The sequence below is a fragment of the Dendropsophus ebraccatus genome, chromosome 3, assembly GCF_027789765.1.
Source record: "Dendropsophus ebraccatus isolate aDenEbr1 chromosome 3, aDenEbr1.pat, whole genome shotgun sequence".
Lineage (NCBI taxonomy): Eukaryota > Metazoa > Chordata > Amphibia > Anura > Hylidae > Dendropsophus > Dendropsophus ebraccatus.
Genome location: NC_091456.1, coordinates 200,994,699 through 201,010,241, shown reverse-complemented (window position 1 = coordinate 201,010,241; position 15,543 = coordinate 200,994,699). Strand labels below are relative to the sequence as shown.

Below are 15,543 nucleotides of genomic sequence, written 5' to 3'. Positions count from 1 at the left end.
TGGAGGTGGTGGTGAGTGCTGGATGGAGTCCTCCTGCCTGATGGGAGGTGGTGGGGAGTGCTAGGGGGGGGGGGGTCCTCCTGCCTGGTGGGAGGTGGTGGTGAGTGCTGGATGGAGCCCTCCTGCCTGGTGGGAGGTGGTGGTGAGTGCTGGATGGAGCCCTCCTGCCTGGTGGGAGGTGGTGGTGAGTGCTGGGGGGGGGGGGTCCTCCTGCCTGGTTGGAGGTGGTGGGGAGTGCTGGGGGGGGGGGGGTCCTCCTGCCTGGTTGGAGGTGGTGGGGAGTGCTGGGGGGGGGGGTCCTCCTGCCTGGTTGGAGGTGGTGGTGAGTGCTGGGGGGGGGGGTCCTCCTGCCTGATGGGAGGTGGTGGGGAGTGCTGGGGGGGGGGTCCTCCTGCCTGGCGGGAGGTGGTGGGGAGTGCTGGGGCGGGGGGGTCCTCCTGCCTGGCGGGAGGTGGTGGTGAGTGCTGGAGGGGGGGTCCTCCTGCCTGATGGGAGGTGGTGGGGAGTGCTGGGCGGGGGGGTCCTCCTGCCTGGTTGGAGGTGGTGGTGAGTGCTGGATGGAGCCCTCCTGCCTGATGGGAGGTGGTGGTGAGTGCTAGGGGGGGGCCTTCTGCCTGATGGGAGGTGGTGGGGACTGCTAGGGGGGGGCCTTCTGCCTGATGGGAGGTGGTGGGGACTGCTGGGGGGGGGGGGGTCCTCCTGCCTGGTTGGAGGTGGTGGGGAGTGCTGGGGGGGGGGGGTCCTCCTGCCTGGCGGGAGGTGGTGGGGAGTGCTGGGGCGGGGGGGTCCTCCTGCCTGGCGGGAGGTGGTGGTGAGTGCTGGAGGGGGGGTCCTCCTGCCTGATGGGAGGTGGTGGGGAGTGCTGGGCGGGGGGGGTCCTCCTGCCTGGTGGGAGGTGGTGGTGAGTGCTGGATGGAGCCCTCCTGCCTGATGGGAGGTGGTGGTGAGTGCTAGGGGGGGGCCTTCTGCCTGATGGGAGGTGGTGGGGAGTGCTGGGGGGGGGGGTCCTCCTGCCTGGTTGGAGGTGGTGGGGAGTGCTGGGGGGGGGGGGGGGGGGTCCTCCTGCCTGGCGGGAGGTGGTGGTGAGTGCTGGAGGGGGGGTCCTCCTGCCTGGCGGGAGGTGGTGGTGAGTGCTGGGGGGGGGTCCTCCTGCCTGGTTGGAGGTGGTGGGGAGTGCTGGGGGGGGGGGGGGGTCCTCCTGCCTGGTTGGAGGTGGTGGTGAGTGCTGGGGGAGGGTCCTCCTGCCTGATGGGAGGTGGTGGGGAGTGCTGGATGGAGTCCTCCTGCCTGATGGGAGGTGGTGGGGAGTGCTGGGGGGGGGGGTCCTCCTGCCTGATGGGAGGTGGTGGGGAGTGCTGGTGGGGGGGTCCTCCTGCCTGGCGGGAGGTGGTGGTGGCCAAATGGTGTCCTGTCTGGTTCAGCATCCTGCCTGGTTGTGCCGATCATTATTTGTTCTTTCAGGCCTTGGATGGCGCCTTCAATGATGAGAATCGGGTGAAGTGCCGGGATGCCACCGTGCCCCTGATCCAGGCTGTGGAGAACCTCACGGCCTTTGCCTCCAATCCAGAGTTTGCCAGTGTCCCGGCGCAGATCTCCCCGGAGGTCAGGACACGTCTTGCAGACATTGTGGCTGTATATTTTCTTGTCTTCCCTTTTGCCTCATTGTTGACCGGTTGATTTTTCCAGGGTCTCCGCGCCATGGAGCCGATTATCAGCTCGGCTAAGACCATGCTGGAGAGCTCCTCTGGCCTCATCCAGACGGCTCGCTCTCTGGCTGCCAACCCCAAGGACCCTCCGCAGTGGTCAGTGCTGGCCGGCCACTCCCGCACAGTGTCCGATTCCATCAAGAAGCTGATCACCAATATGAGGTGAGAGCGGTTCGGGCCGCCGCAGTGGGAGGAGCTTAGCTCCCGGAAGATATAAAGTATAACCCCATGTATATGTCACCTCCATGATTCCTGCATATGTTGTCCACAGGGATAAGGCTCCAGGCCAGAGGGAGTGTGACCAGGCCATCGAGCTCCTGAACCAGGCGGTGAGAGAGCTGGACCAGGCCTCACTGGAGGCGATCAGTCAGCAGCTGGCCCCGCGGGAGGGGATATCCCAGGAGGTTAGTGTGTCCCCACCCTGCCGGCCGCAGGAGTGGGGGAGGATGGTTGCGGTGGTGGTGATGATTGGGGCTGCCGCTCTGACGTGTCCTCTTCTTCCAGGCTTTGCACACTCAAATGCAGACGTCGGTGCAGGAGATCAGTAACCTGATAGAGCCGCTGGCCACAGCTGCCCGAGCGGACTCTTCACAGCTTGGACACAAGGTGAGTGCTGTCTCTCGGGAGATTAATAACCCATACATCTGCTGGTCCTGGCTCCTAATCATCCATCTTACCGTCCTCGCAGGTGTCCCAGATGGCACAGTACTTCGAGCCATTGACTCATGCAGCTATCGGGGCCGCATCAAAGACGATCAACCATCAGCAGCAGATGAACCTCCTGGACCAGACGAAAACATTAGCTGAATCGGCTCTGCAGATGCTCTACACCGCCAAGGAGGCTGGAGGCAACCCCAAGGTAAGAGGAGCGGCGTGGGAGGTGAGGGCACCCCTTCACGGCTGGTCCGGGACTTCACCTCATGGTGGTTGGTTGTTGCAGGTGGCAGCGCACACACAGGAAGCTCTGGATGAAGCTGCGCAGATGATGCACGAAGCAGTGGACGACCTGACGGGGACCCTCAATGAGGCAGCGAGCGCCGCAGGGGCTGTGGGGGGGATGGTGGATTCCATCACTCAGGCCATCAATAAGGTGAGTGTCTCTCATATATATGTGCCCGACATTGCTGATGATGTGCTAATGACTGACTCCTCACTGTAGCTGGATGAGCAGCCCATCGGGGAACCGGAGGGATCCTTTGTGGATTATCAGACAACCATGGTGAAAACGGCCAAAGCCATCGCTGTGACAGTGCAGGAGATGGTGAGTACCGAAGTCTTACACCACATTGGCGCTGTGTTCACTGTCTACGACTATAGTGTATGGTGAGTACTGGTGTGCAACAGGTCAGCACCACAGTCACTAGTATATGGTGAATACTGGTGTGCAACAGGTCAACACCACAGTCACTAGTATATGGTGAATACTGGTGTGCAACAGGTCAGCACCACAGTCACTAGTATATGGTGAATACTGGTGTGCAACAGGTCAGCACCACGGTCACTACCTATGACTATACTGTATGGTGAGTACTGATGTGCAACAGGTCAGCACCACAGTCACTACCTATGACTATAGTATATGGTGAGTACTGGTGTGCAACAGGTCAGCACCACAGTCACTAGTATATGGTGAGTACTGGTGTGCAACAGGTCAGCACCACGGTCACTAGTATATGGTGAATACTGGTGTGCAACAGGTCAGCACCACAGTCACTAGTATATGGTGAATACTGGTGTGCGACAGGTCAGCACCACGGTCACTACCTATGACTATAGTATATGGTGAATACTGGTGTGCGACAGGTCAGCACCACGGTCACTAGTATATGGTGAATACTGGTGTGCGACAGGTCAGCACCACGGTCACTACCTATGACTATAGTATATGGTGAGTACTGGTGTGCGACAGGTCAGCACCACGGTCACTACCTATGACTATAGTGTATGGTGAATACTGGTGTGCAACAGGTCAGCACCACGGTCACTACCTATGACTATACTGTATGGTGAGTACTGATGTGCAACAGGTCAGCACCACAGTCACTAGTATATGGTGAATACTGGTGTGCAACAGGTCAGCACCACGGTCACTACCTATGACTATAGTATATGGTGAATACTGGTGTGCGACAGGTCAGCACCACGGTCACTACCTATGACTATAGTATATGGTGAGTACTGGTGTGCAACAGGTCAGCACCACAGTCACTAGTATATGGTGAATACTGGTGTGCAACAGGTCAGCACCACGGTCACTACCTATGACTATAGTATATGGTGAGTACTGGTGTGCAACAGGTCAGCACCACAGTCACTAGTATATGGTGAGTACTGGTGTGCAACAGGTCAGCACCACGGTCACTACCTATGACTATAGTATATGGTGAGTACTGGTGTGCAACAGGTCAGCACCACGGTCACTACCTATGACTATAGTATATGGTGAATACTGGTGTGCAACAGGTCAGCACCACTGTCACTACCTATGACTATAGTATATGGTGAATACTGGTGTGCGATAGGTCAGCACCACGGTCACTACCTATGACTATAGTATATGGGGAATACTGGTGTGCGATAGGTCAGCACCACAGTCACTAGTATATTGTAAATACTGGTGTGCGACAGGTCAGCACCACAGTCACTAGTATATTGTGAATACTGGTGTGCAACAGGTCAGCACCACGGTCACTAGTATATGGTGAATACTGGTGTGCGACAGGTCAGCACCACGGTCACTACCTATGACTATAGTATATGGTGAATACTGGTGTGCGACAGGTCAGCACCACAGTCACTACCTATGACTATAGTATATGGTGAATACTGGTGTGCGACAGGTCAGCACCACAGTCACTACCTATGACTATAGTATATGGTGAATACTAGAGTCTGACACCAGATATATATTTCCCGTAATTGATGGATTTCTGATTCTGATTTTTTAGGTTACAAAATCCACGACCAATCCTGATGAGCTGGGGACCCTGGCCAGCCAGCTTACTACAGACTATGGCCAACTTGCTCATGAAGCTAAACCAGCGTCCATGACAGCAGAGAATGAAGAGGTTAGAGGTGCCAACTATGCAGCGGCTTAGGGGGTCCTCTGTATTGTGATTTCCCCCCAAACACCCACCGAGTTTTGGAATAAGCTTTAGACTTAGGGCTTTAACCATCTCTTAGTGGAGTGTGGCTTAAAGTAAACTTTAGCAGTGGTTACAGGGTGGACTATGTAGAGGGGCATTGTCTAATGTGTACAGTGCTCTGCTGGAAGGGGGTCCTGACTACCTTGGGATTGGTTGCTTTGACTTTAGAGACTTGAGAAAGAGAAACCAGTCCTCACATCCAGTTGTGATGAGTACACAGAACAGCATATCCAGGAGTATTAGCCACTTGGTACTTAGGACTCTGCGACTTGCAGCAGGCCACATCGGCCAAAAAAATTAACTTCTTCAACCACTGGCTTGGGGCAGGAACACTGTGGATCGCATGACTTAACTTGAAGATGTACAGAATGACCCCTGCAGCACGGACAGGCTTGTTGCCTTGGGTGGTACTTATAGACTCCAATAGCTTGCTCCCTATTGGTGGAGAGGATCCTGAGGTGACTTGACAGGGGAATGTTCAGGACAGATGAGGAGACTTTGGCAGGGCTCTGATTGGCCTAGCAGCAGAGAAGTCCTGCAGTGTGTGCTTACTGATAGTGAATAGAATACACAGACTGTTGCAGCACATACATCCTTTATCCACAAAATACTCTGCAACCTGAATAAACTTTTTAAACAAGTAGCGTGAAACACATATATACGTACAACAGCTGGAATTATTAGGGTTCTGGGACATTGCATACTCCCCCTCTTTAATGTGATTGCCCTTTTCCACTGTTGTACTTGGATTTCTCCAGTGATTCTCATCACATTTATCGTCCTTCAGATTGGATCCCACATTAAACAGCGGGTACAAGAGCTTGGCCATGGCTGTTCCCAGTTGGTCACTAAAGCTGGTGCCCTTCAATGCTGCCCGACAGACAGCTACACCAAGAGAGAGCTGATTGACTGTGCACGGCTGGTGTCTGAGAAGGTAGGTGGTAGTGGTATGATCCCCCAACCCTGCAGTGTCCTCCACAAATAGCAAGATGGTCATGTGTTGCCCCCCCCCTCCAATGATCAGCAGGATGGTGATGTGTAGCCCTGACGTGTTATTGATCTTGCTCTTAGGTGTCTCACGTGTTGGCCGCCCTCCAGGCTGGTAACCGCGGCACACAGGCCTGTATCACTGCTGCTAGCGCTGTGTCGGGGATCATTGCCGATTTGGACACCACCATTATGTTTGCCACAGCAGGAACACTGAACAGAGAGAACGCAGAGACGTTTGCAGATCACCGGTGAGCAGAGATATCCTGATGTGTAGTAATTAGCCACCATCTTGGAGCCTGTGTGACCTTGAGTTTCCTGCAATTTACCTTCCAGTGAGGGCATCCTCAAGACGGCTAAAGCCCTTGTGGAGGACACAAAAGTCCTGGTACAGAATGCAACGTCCAGTCAAGAGAAGCTGGCCCAGGCTGCGCAGTCCTCTGTGACCACCATCACAAGACTGGCAGAGAACGTCAAGCTTGGTGCGGCCAGCCTGGGATCCGAGGACCCGGAGACTCAGGTAGAGCTGACCCTGCCCAGTATATAGTATGGTGGAGACTCGGGTAGTGGTGCCCAGTATATAGTATGGTGGAGACTCGGGTAGTGGTGCCCAGTATATAGTATGGTGGAGACTCGGGTAGTGGTGCCCAGTATATAGTATGGTGGAGACTCGGGTAGTGGTGCCCAGTATATAGTATGGTGGAGACTCGGGTAGTGGTGCCCAGTATATAGTATGGTGGAGACTCGGGTAGTGGTGCCCAGTATATAGTATGGTGGAGACTCTGGTAGTGGTGCCCAGTATATAGTATGGTGGAGACTCGGGTAGTGGTGCCCAGTATATAGTATGGTGGAGACTCGGGTAGTGGTGCCCAGTATATAGTATGGTGGAGACTCTGGTAGTGGTGCCCAGTATATAGTATGGTGGAGACTCGGGTAGTGGTGCCCAGTATATAGTATGGTGGAGACTCTGGTAGTGGTGCCCAGTATATAGTATGGTGGAGACTCGGGTAGTGGTGCCCAGTATATAGTATGGTGGAGACTCGGGTAGTGGTGCCCAGTATATAGTATGGTGGAGACTCGGGTAGTGGTGCCCAGTATATAGTATGGTGGAGACTCGGGTAGTGGTGCCCAGTATATAGTATGGTGGCCGGGATCTCCAGGGCTGGGCCGTGTGACCTGCCCAGTATATAGTATTGTGGCCGGGATCTCCAGGCATGGTTTGTGACTGCCCTCCCCCCCACACACACGTTGCCACCCATCTTTAGCAGGCTCTTTTCGGCACTTTCGCCATTTTTTCGGCCTTCCCCCAGGTGGTTCTTATAAATGCGGTGAAGGATGTGGCCAAGGCTCTGGGCGACCTGATCAGCGCCACCAAGGCAGCGGCCGGCAAGTCCAGCGATGACCCGTCTGTGTACCAGCTGAAGAACAGTGCCAAGGTTAGTGCCCTCCCGTCCCCCTCTATACGTGCCCGGCCACCCGGCGGCCGCTGACATGGTGCCTGACGTCTTGGGGTCGTTGTGGTTCCAGGTCATGGTGACTAACGTGACATCTCTTCTGAAAACTGTAAAAGCGGTGGAAGACGAGGCCACCAAGGGAACGCGGGCTCTGGAGGCCACCATCGAGCACATAAGGCAGGAGCTGGCGGTGAGTGGGGGCCCCGGAGGGCTGATGGCTCAGTAATTTGGCGGGCGCGTCACTCATTTCGTCCTTACTCTTTTTTACCGTTTAGGTCTTCTCTTTGCCGGATCCGCCTCCACAGACGTCTACCCCGGAGGACTTTATTCGTATGACCAAAGGCATCACCATGGCGACTGCCAAAGCTGTGGCGGCTGGAAACTCGTGTCGTCAGGAAGACGTCATTGCCACGGCCAATCTGAGCCGCCGCGCTATTGCTGATATGCTGCGTTCGTGCAAGGTGCAGTCATGTGACACACGGGGGATGGGGGGGGGGGTGAGGAGTCAAGCTTTGCTATAGTTTCTCCCGTTACAGGAAGCTGCCTACCACCCGGAGGTCAACCCAGACGTCCGCATCCGGGCAATGAGGTTCGGAAAGGAGTGTGCCACGGGCTACCTGCAGTTGCTGGACCATGTACTGGTGGTAAGTACCGGTGATGGGACCGCCATGGGGGTCGCGGTATTAAAGCTGCCACATGTGGTTTGTAGCTAACGGAAATGGAGCTGCCATGTGTGGTTGGTGTTTGTGGGGTAACGGTAATGGAGCTGCCACGTGTGGTCTGTGTCTGTGGGGTGACGGTAATGGAGCAGCCACGTGTGGTTGGTGTCTGTGGGGTGATGGTAATGGTGCAGTCACGCGTGGTGGTTGTGGGGTGACTGTAATGGAGCTGCCACGTGTGGTCGGTGTCTGTGGGGGGACGTAATGGAGCTGCCACGTGTGGTCGGTGTCTGTGGGGGGACGGTAATGGTGCAGCCACGTGTGGTCGGTGTCTGTGGGGGGGGCGGTAATGGAGCAGCCACGAGTGGTCGGTGTCTGTGGGGGGACGGTAATGGTGCAGCCACGTGTGGTCAGTGTCTGTGGGGGAACGGTAATGGAGCAGCCACGTGTGATCGGTGACTGTGGGGGGACGGTAATGGTGCAGCCACGTGTGGTCGGTGTTCTAGTCTCATAACTCAAATATTCTGTCCTCACAGATTCTCCAGAAGCCGAGCTTTGACCTCAAGCAGCAGCTGGCCGGATACTCCAAGCAGGTGGCGGGCTCAGTGACTGAGCTCATCCAGGCTGCGGAGGCCATGAAAGGTACCACGTGTGCTGTAATGTATACTGGGCGGCGGACGGCTGCTCCTCAGTTATTGCGGGTTTTGGCGCTCCCCGTCCTCAGCAGATACCCCAGTTATTGGTTTTGGCGCTCCCCGTCCTCAGCAGAACCCCCAGTTGTTGGTTTTGGCGCTCCCCGTCCTCAGCAGATACCACAGTTGTTGGTTTTGGCGCTCCACGTCCTCAGCAGATATCCCAGTTGTTGGTTTTTGGCGCTCCCCGTCCTCAGCAGATACCACAGTTGTTGGTTTTGGCGCTCCACGTCCTCAGCAGATATCCCAGTTGTTGGTTTTGGCGCTCCACGTCCTCAGCAGATATCCCAGTTGCTGCTTTTGGCGCTCCCCGTCCTCAGCAGATACCACAGTTGTTGGTTTTGGTGCTCCCCGTCCTCAGCAGAACCCCCAGTTGTTGGTTTTGGCGCTCCCCGTCCTCAGCAGAACCCCCAGTTTTTGGTTTTTGGCGCTCCCCGTCCTCAGCAGAACCCCCAGCTGTTGGTTTTGGCGCTCCCCGTCCTCAGCAGATACCACAGTTGTTGGTTTTGGCGCTCCCCATCCTCAGCAGATACCACAGTTGTTGGTTTTGGCGCTCTCCGTCCTCAGCAGAACCCCAGTTGTTGGTTTTGGCGCTCCCCGTCCTCAGCAGATACCACAGTTGTTGGTTTTGGCGCTCCCCGTCCTCAGCAGATATCCCAGTTGTTGGTTTTGGCGCTCCCCGTCCTCCGCAGATATCCCAGTTGTTGGTTTTGGCGCTCCCCGTCCTCAGCAGATACCCCAGTTGTTGGTTTTGGCGCTCCCCGTCCTCAGCAGATACCACAGTTGTTGGTTTTGGCGCTCCCCGTCCTCAGCAGATATCCCAGTTGTTGGTTTTGGCGCTCCCCGTCCTCAGCAGATACCACAGTTGTTGGTTTTGGCGCTCCCCGTCCTCAGCAGATACCCCAGTTGTTGGTTTTGGCGCTCCCCGTCCTCAGCAGATACCACAGTTGTTGGTTTTGGCGCTCCCCGTCCTCTGCAGATATCACAGTTATTGCGGGTTTTGCCGCTCCCCGTCTTCCGTAGGGCCCCGTTTTGCAGTAGGGTGACAGGCAGGTGACTTCATGACTCTTGTTTCTTGCTTCCTTCCATGTGACCAGGTACTGAGTGGGTGGACCCTGAAGACCCCACAGTCATTGCAGAGAATGAATTGCTGGGAGCTGCAGCCGCTATAGAGGCAGCAGCCAAGAAGCTGGAGCAGCTGAAACCTCGTGCCAAACCCAAGGTAAGTACAAACTCACACTTATACTCATTGTGGCGTCTGTCCTGTGGCCTGACCAGAGCCGGGATCACTCATACTCATTGTGGCATCTGACCTGAGGCGGGATCACTCATACTCATTGTGGCGTCTGTCCTGTGGTCTGTGCTGAGCCGGGATCACTCATACTCATTGTGGGGTCTGTCCTGAGCCGGGATCACTCATACTCATTGTGGGGTCTGTCCTGAGCCGGGATCACTCATACTCATTGTGGGGTCTGTCCTGAGCCGGGATCACTCATACTCATTGTGGGGTCTGTCCTGAGCCGGGATCACTCATACTCATTGTGGGGTCTGTCCTGAGCCGGGATCACTCATACTCATTGTGGGGTCTGTCCTGAGCCGGGATCACTCATACTCATTGTGACGTCTGTCCTGTGTCCTGAGCCGGGATCACTCATACTTATTGTGGCATCTGACCTGAGCCGGGATCACTCATACTCATTGTGGCGTCTGTGTTTGCAGCAGGCGGATGAGAGCTTGAACTTCGAGGAGCAGATCCTGGAGGCAGCAAAGTCCATTGCAGCGGCCACCAGTGCCCTTGTGAAAGCAGCTTCTGCCGCCCAGAGAGAACTGGTGGCTCAGGGAAAGGTGGGTTCTCCTGTCATCCTCTCCTCCTTTCCTTTCTCCTCTTCTACCTCCTCTCCTTTCTTCTCCTCCTCTCCTCCTCTCCTTTCTTCTCCTCCTCTCCTTTCTTCTCCTCCTCTCCTTTCCTCCCCTCCTCTTCTCCCATCTTCTCCTCCCATCTCCTCTGCTCTTCTCTTCTTCATCTTCTCCTCTCTCCACTCCTCTTCTCCTCTCCTCTCCCCTCCTCTTCTCCTCTCTTCTCCCCTCCTCTCTTCTTCTCTCTTCTCCCCTCCTCTCTTCTCCCATCCTCTCCTCTTCTCTCCTCCTCTTCCCCTCTTCTCCTCTCCTCCTCTTCCCCTCTTCTCCTCTCCCCTCTTCTCCTCCTCCTCCTCTCCCCTCTTCTCCTCCTCCTCCTCTCCCTCTTCTCCTCCTCCTCCTCTCCCCTCTTCTCCTCCTCCTCCTCTCCTCCCTTCGCCTCTCCTCCTCTCCTCCCTTCGCCTCTCCTCCTCTCCTCCCTTCGCCTCTCCTCCTCTCCTCCCTTCGCCTCTCCTCCTCTCCTCCCTTCGCCTCTCCTCCTCTCCTCCCTTCGCCTCTCCTCCTCTCCTCCCTTCGCCTCTCCTCCTCTCCTCCCTTCGCCTCTCCTCCTCTCCTCCCTTCGCCTCTCCTCCTCTCGCCTCTCCTCCTCTCGCCTCTCCTCCTCTCGCCTCTCCTCCTCTCGCCTCTCCTCCTCTCGCCTCTCCTCCTCTCGCCTCTCCTCCTCTCGCCTCTCCTCCTCTCGCCTCTCCTCCTCTCGCCTCTCCTCCTCTCGCCTCTCCTCCTCTCGCCTCTCCTCCTCTCGCCTCTCCTCCTCTCGCCTCTCCTCCTCTCCTCCCTTCACCTCTCCTCCTCTTCTCTCCCCTCTACTCTCCTACTGTCCTCCGCTCTTCTCTCCTCCTTCTCTCCTCCTTCTCTCCTCTTCTCCTCTCCTTGTCTCTTCTCCTCTCCACTCTCCTCTTCTCCTCTCCACTCTCCTCTTCTCCTCTTCTCCTCTCCACTCTCCTCTTCTCCTCTCCTTGTCTCTCCTCTCCTACCCTCTTCTCCTCTCCTTGTCTCTCCTCTCCTTGTCTCTCCTCTCCTTGTCTCTCCTCTCCTACCCTCTTCTCCTCTCCTTGTCACTCCTCCTCTCCTCTTCTCCCCTCCTCTTCCCTTCTCCCCTCCTCTCCCCTTCTCCCCTCCTCTCCCCTTCTCCCCTCTCCTCTTCTTCTCCTCTCCTCTCCTCCTCTTCTTCTCCTCTCCTCTCCTCCTCTCCTCTCCTCCTCTTCTCCCCTCTCCTCCTCTCCTCTCCTCCTCTTCTCCCCTCTCCTCTTCTCCCCTCTCCTCTTCTTCCCTCTCCTCTTCTTCTCCCGTCCTCTCCCCTTCTTCTCCCCTCCTCTCCCCTTCTTCTGCCCTCTTCTCCCCTTCTCTCCTCCTCTCCCCTTCTCTCCTCCTCTCCCCTTCTCTCCTCCTCTCCCCTTCTCTCCTCCTCTCCCCTTCTCTCCTCCTCTCCCCTTCTCTCCTCCTCTCCCCTTCTCTCCTCCTCTCCCCTTCTCTCCTCCTCTCCCCTTCTCTCCTCCTCTCCCCTTCTCTCCTCCTCTCCCCTTCTCTCCTCCTCTCCCCTTCTCTCCTCCTCTCCCCTTCTCTCCTCCTCTCCCCTTCTCTCCTCCTCTCCCCTTCTCTCCTCCTCTCCTCCTCTCTCCTCCTCTCCTCCTCTCCCCTCCTCTCCTCCTCTCCCCTTCTCTCCTCCTCTCCCCTTCTCTCCTCCTCTCCCCTTCTCTCCTCCTCTCCCCTTCTCTCCTCCTCTCCCCTTCTCTCCTCCTCTCCCCTTCTCTCCTCCTCTCCCCTTCTCTCCTCCTCTCCCCTTCTCTCCTCCTCTCCCCTTCTCTCCTCCTCTCCCCTTCTCTCCTCCTCTCCCCTTCTCTCCTCCTCTCCCCTTCTCTCCTCCTCTCCCCTTCTCTCCTCCTCTCCCCTTCTCTCCTCCTCTCCCCTTCTCTCCTCCTCTCCCCTTCTCTCCTCCTCTCCCCTTCTCTCCTCCTCTCCCCTTCTCTCCTCCTCTCCCCTTCTCTCCTCCTCTCCCCTTCTCCTCTCCTCTCCCCTTCTCCTCTCCTCTTCTCCCCTTTTCCCCTCTTCTCCCCTCTTCTCCCCTCTTCTCCCCTCTTCTCCCCTTTCCTCTTCTCCTCTTCTCCTCTTCTTCTCCCCTCTCCTCTTCTCTTCTCTTTTCATCTCTTCTCCTCTTCTTCTCCCCTCCTCTTCTTCTCCCCTCCTCTTCTTCTCCCCTCTCCTCTTCTTCTCCCCTATTCTCCTCTTCTTCTACCCTATTCTCCTCTTCTTCTCCTCTTCTTCTCCCCTATTCTCCTCTTCTTCTCCCCTATTCTCCTCTTCTTCTCCCCTATTCTCCTCTTCTTCTCCCCTATTCTCCTCTTCTTCTCCCCTATTCTCCTCTTCTTCTCCCCTATTCTCCTCTTCTTCTCCCCTATTCTCCTCTTCTTCTCCCCTTTTCTCTTCTTCTTCTCCCCTCTTCTCCTCTTCTTCTCCCCTCTTCTCCTCTTCGTCTCCTCTTCTCCCCTTCTTAACCCCTCTCCTCCTCTTCTCCATGTTTCTCCCCTCCCCTTTATTGTGTCTCCACTTTGGATCCTTCCATCACACTGACGGGTTTTTTTCTTCCTCCGCAGGTCGGTGCCATTCCGGCTAATGCTGTAGATGATGGACAGTGGTCGCAGGGTCTCATCTCGGCTGTGAGTAGTCAGGGAGGGTCTGTGCGGGTTCCTGGGTCTCTGCCATGTTGATCCTGATAAAACATTTTGCTCCCTCAGGCCCGGATGGTCGCTGCCGCTACAAGTAACCTGTGCGAGGCGGCCAACTCAGCGGTGCAGGGCCACGCCAGCGAGGAGAAGCTGATCTCATCGGCTAAGCAGGTGGCCGCATCTACTGCTCAGCTGCTGGTGGCCTGCAAAGTGAAGGCCGACCACGACTCAGAGGCCATGAAGAGACTGCAGGTAGGTGGAGTGCGGAGGCCCATGTGACCCGAGCGTGGAGCGTGTCGGACCTCGTCTATCACTGCATTGTGTCTCCCTAGGTGGCGGGAAACGCTGTAAAGAGAGCGTCCGACAACCTGGTGAAAGCCGCTCAAAAAGCAGCAGCCTTCCAAGAGTATGACCAGACGGTGGTGGTGAAGGAGAAGATGGTGGGAGGCATCGCACAGGTAAGATGGTGGGACCGCAGCTTGGCATACAGACCCCAGGGACCTACAGACCATAGTGTGTATACAGATCCCAGGGACCTACAGACCATAGTGTGTATACAGACCGCAGGGACCTACAGACCATAGTGTGTATACAGACCGCAGGGACCTACAGACCATAGTGTGTATACAGACCCCTCTGGTAGTGCTGCCATACCTGGTCGGCCCTGACCCCCCCGCCCTTAGTCTTTTTCGGGTCGCTGCACTCAGTCCTTGGATCATTCTCCTTCCCTGCAGATTATTGCGGCTCAGGAAGAGATGCTGCGGAAGGAGCGGGAGCTGGAGGAGGCTCGGAAGAAGCTGGCCATGATCCGCCAGCAGCAGTACAAGTTTCTGCCCTCGGAGCTGCGGGAGGATTCTCAGAACTGAGCCGGCCGCTTGCCTCCCTTCACGCCATTACCCAGCAGCCTCCTTCCCGACTACTGAGGCCGAGGCGGCTTCTGCTCACTCATCGCTCTTGCACACGGCCCTCGGTGGTCTCCATGGCGCTCTGGGACTCGGGGCCACATCCTTCATCCTCTTCCTCAGATGCTTCCGCCAGGAGGAGCGCAACGTGTGGTGTGTGAATGTTGCTGAACGGTTTGTGTTGTCCTGGCGGTGCCTTATCGCCCCCCGGCGGTGCCTTATCGCCCCGGGTCGCCCTGTCTGTATTAATCTCGGGCTGCTTGCCTCTCCTGTGCGCTCGGAGGGAGCGCTCGTTGTGTGACTGGTGAGCTTGGCGTGCCTGTGATGTCCGTGTTCTCATACCAATAAGTGCCTGGAGGGGCCGTTCATGCTGTTTCTCCTCAGCGGCGGGCAGCGTGCTTCCTCGGCTCCCGTCACGTCCTGTTACATTTCTATATAAAGTATCTATTTTTATTTTGCATAATGTTGAAATTTTATATGCTCTTCTGATGGACCCTGAGCGGCGCCCCCTGTGCCGCCTGCTCCCCCCCTCCTTACCCACAGCTCCACCGAAACCTTCACCAATAAATATCTTCACCTCGGAGCCCTGACCCCCGTGTCTTATCTCCAGAGTCTGAACATGTCGGCGGTCCTGAGGAAGATGGTGGCTGCACGGGGCACAGGAGGAGACACTGGTGTCATGTGAGGACCACCTGCCGGTGCCAGTGCACGCAGGTGGAGAACCACTAGACCACCAGGGATGTTGGCTGCTTCTTTCATAGGCCAATAATACAGACCTGTAATCATCTGCTCTGTTATACCCACAATGCTCTGCACCACCATACTCCTATCTTAGTTACTACACTGCTTCTCAAACTTTGTGTTCTCGGGCCTCACCAGGCGATCCATGGTGGTGCTGGGGCCACACAAACAAACACATACTAATACACAGTGCCAGATACCGCCATGTAGTGCACACAATAGCCCAGAGCCAAATCAGCACCAAAGAACAGAAATAAATACTGATCCGCCTGTAGGAAACCAAAATCACAGTGCAGAAATAAGTACTGCTCCACCTGTAGTAAACCAACATTATATACTGCTCCACCTGTATAACAATACCACACAGCACCACTAAATACTGCTCCACCTGTTAGTAACCCAGTGTTTTCTCTTCTGAACTGAGATGATAAATTCACAGGCTTTAGGTGACCCGCTCCACATGACCAGGAGTTTGTGGATGATAAATGATTTGTAGTAAGACCGCCACTAATCCAATGGTCTTTACATCTGCAACTAGCTGCCAATGTTTTACACCTGAGTTTTTTTTTACATCTTGGGAAAGCAAAGACTGGTGATGGCCATGAGAGTAATCCCATAGACCTCCAGGCTCTGGAGTGGCCAGTTTGGGAGAATATCCCAGGGACAGAACTGATAG

General features: G+C 55.9%; 1 protein-coding gene across 1 annotated transcript in view; it reads left to right on the top strand.

Annotated features, from left to right (window-relative positions):
* The window catches only part of TLN1 (talin 1), a 124,296-nt gene extending 109,587 nt beyond the window's left edge, over positions 1-14,709 (top strand). Inside the window, exons 30-51 of the mRNA XM_069963679.1 lie at positions 1,462-1,602; positions 1,687-1,868; positions 1,978-2,110; positions 2,211-2,312; positions 2,395-2,565; positions 2,647-2,796; positions 2,866-2,967; positions 4,655-4,774; positions 5,640-5,786; positions 5,924-6,090; positions 6,176-6,359; positions 7,150-7,275; positions 7,367-7,483; positions 7,569-7,754; positions 7,830-7,937; positions 8,489-8,594; positions 9,742-9,866; positions 10,364-10,489; positions 13,153-13,215; positions 13,294-13,476; positions 13,557-13,682; positions 13,959-14,709. Of these exons, the coding sequence (XP_069819780.1) occupies positions 1,462-1,602; positions 1,687-1,868; positions 1,978-2,110; positions 2,211-2,312; positions 2,395-2,565; positions 2,647-2,796; positions 2,866-2,967; positions 4,655-4,774; positions 5,640-5,786; positions 5,924-6,090; positions 6,176-6,359; positions 7,150-7,275; positions 7,367-7,483; positions 7,569-7,754; positions 7,830-7,937; positions 8,489-8,594; positions 9,742-9,866; positions 10,364-10,489; positions 13,153-13,215; positions 13,294-13,476; positions 13,557-13,682; positions 13,959-14,090 (2,997 nt within the window). The 3' untranslated portion in view covers positions 14,091-14,709. The remainder of the gene's footprint in view (positions 1-1,461; positions 1,603-1,686; positions 1,869-1,977; positions 2,111-2,210; positions 2,313-2,394; positions 2,566-2,646; positions 2,797-2,865; positions 2,968-4,654; positions 4,775-5,639; positions 5,787-5,923; positions 6,091-6,175; positions 6,360-7,149; positions 7,276-7,366; positions 7,484-7,568; positions 7,755-7,829; positions 7,938-8,488; positions 8,595-9,741; positions 9,867-10,363; positions 10,490-13,152; positions 13,216-13,293; positions 13,477-13,556; positions 13,683-13,958) is intronic.
* The last annotated feature ends 834 nt before the right edge of the window (positions 14,710-15,543 follow it).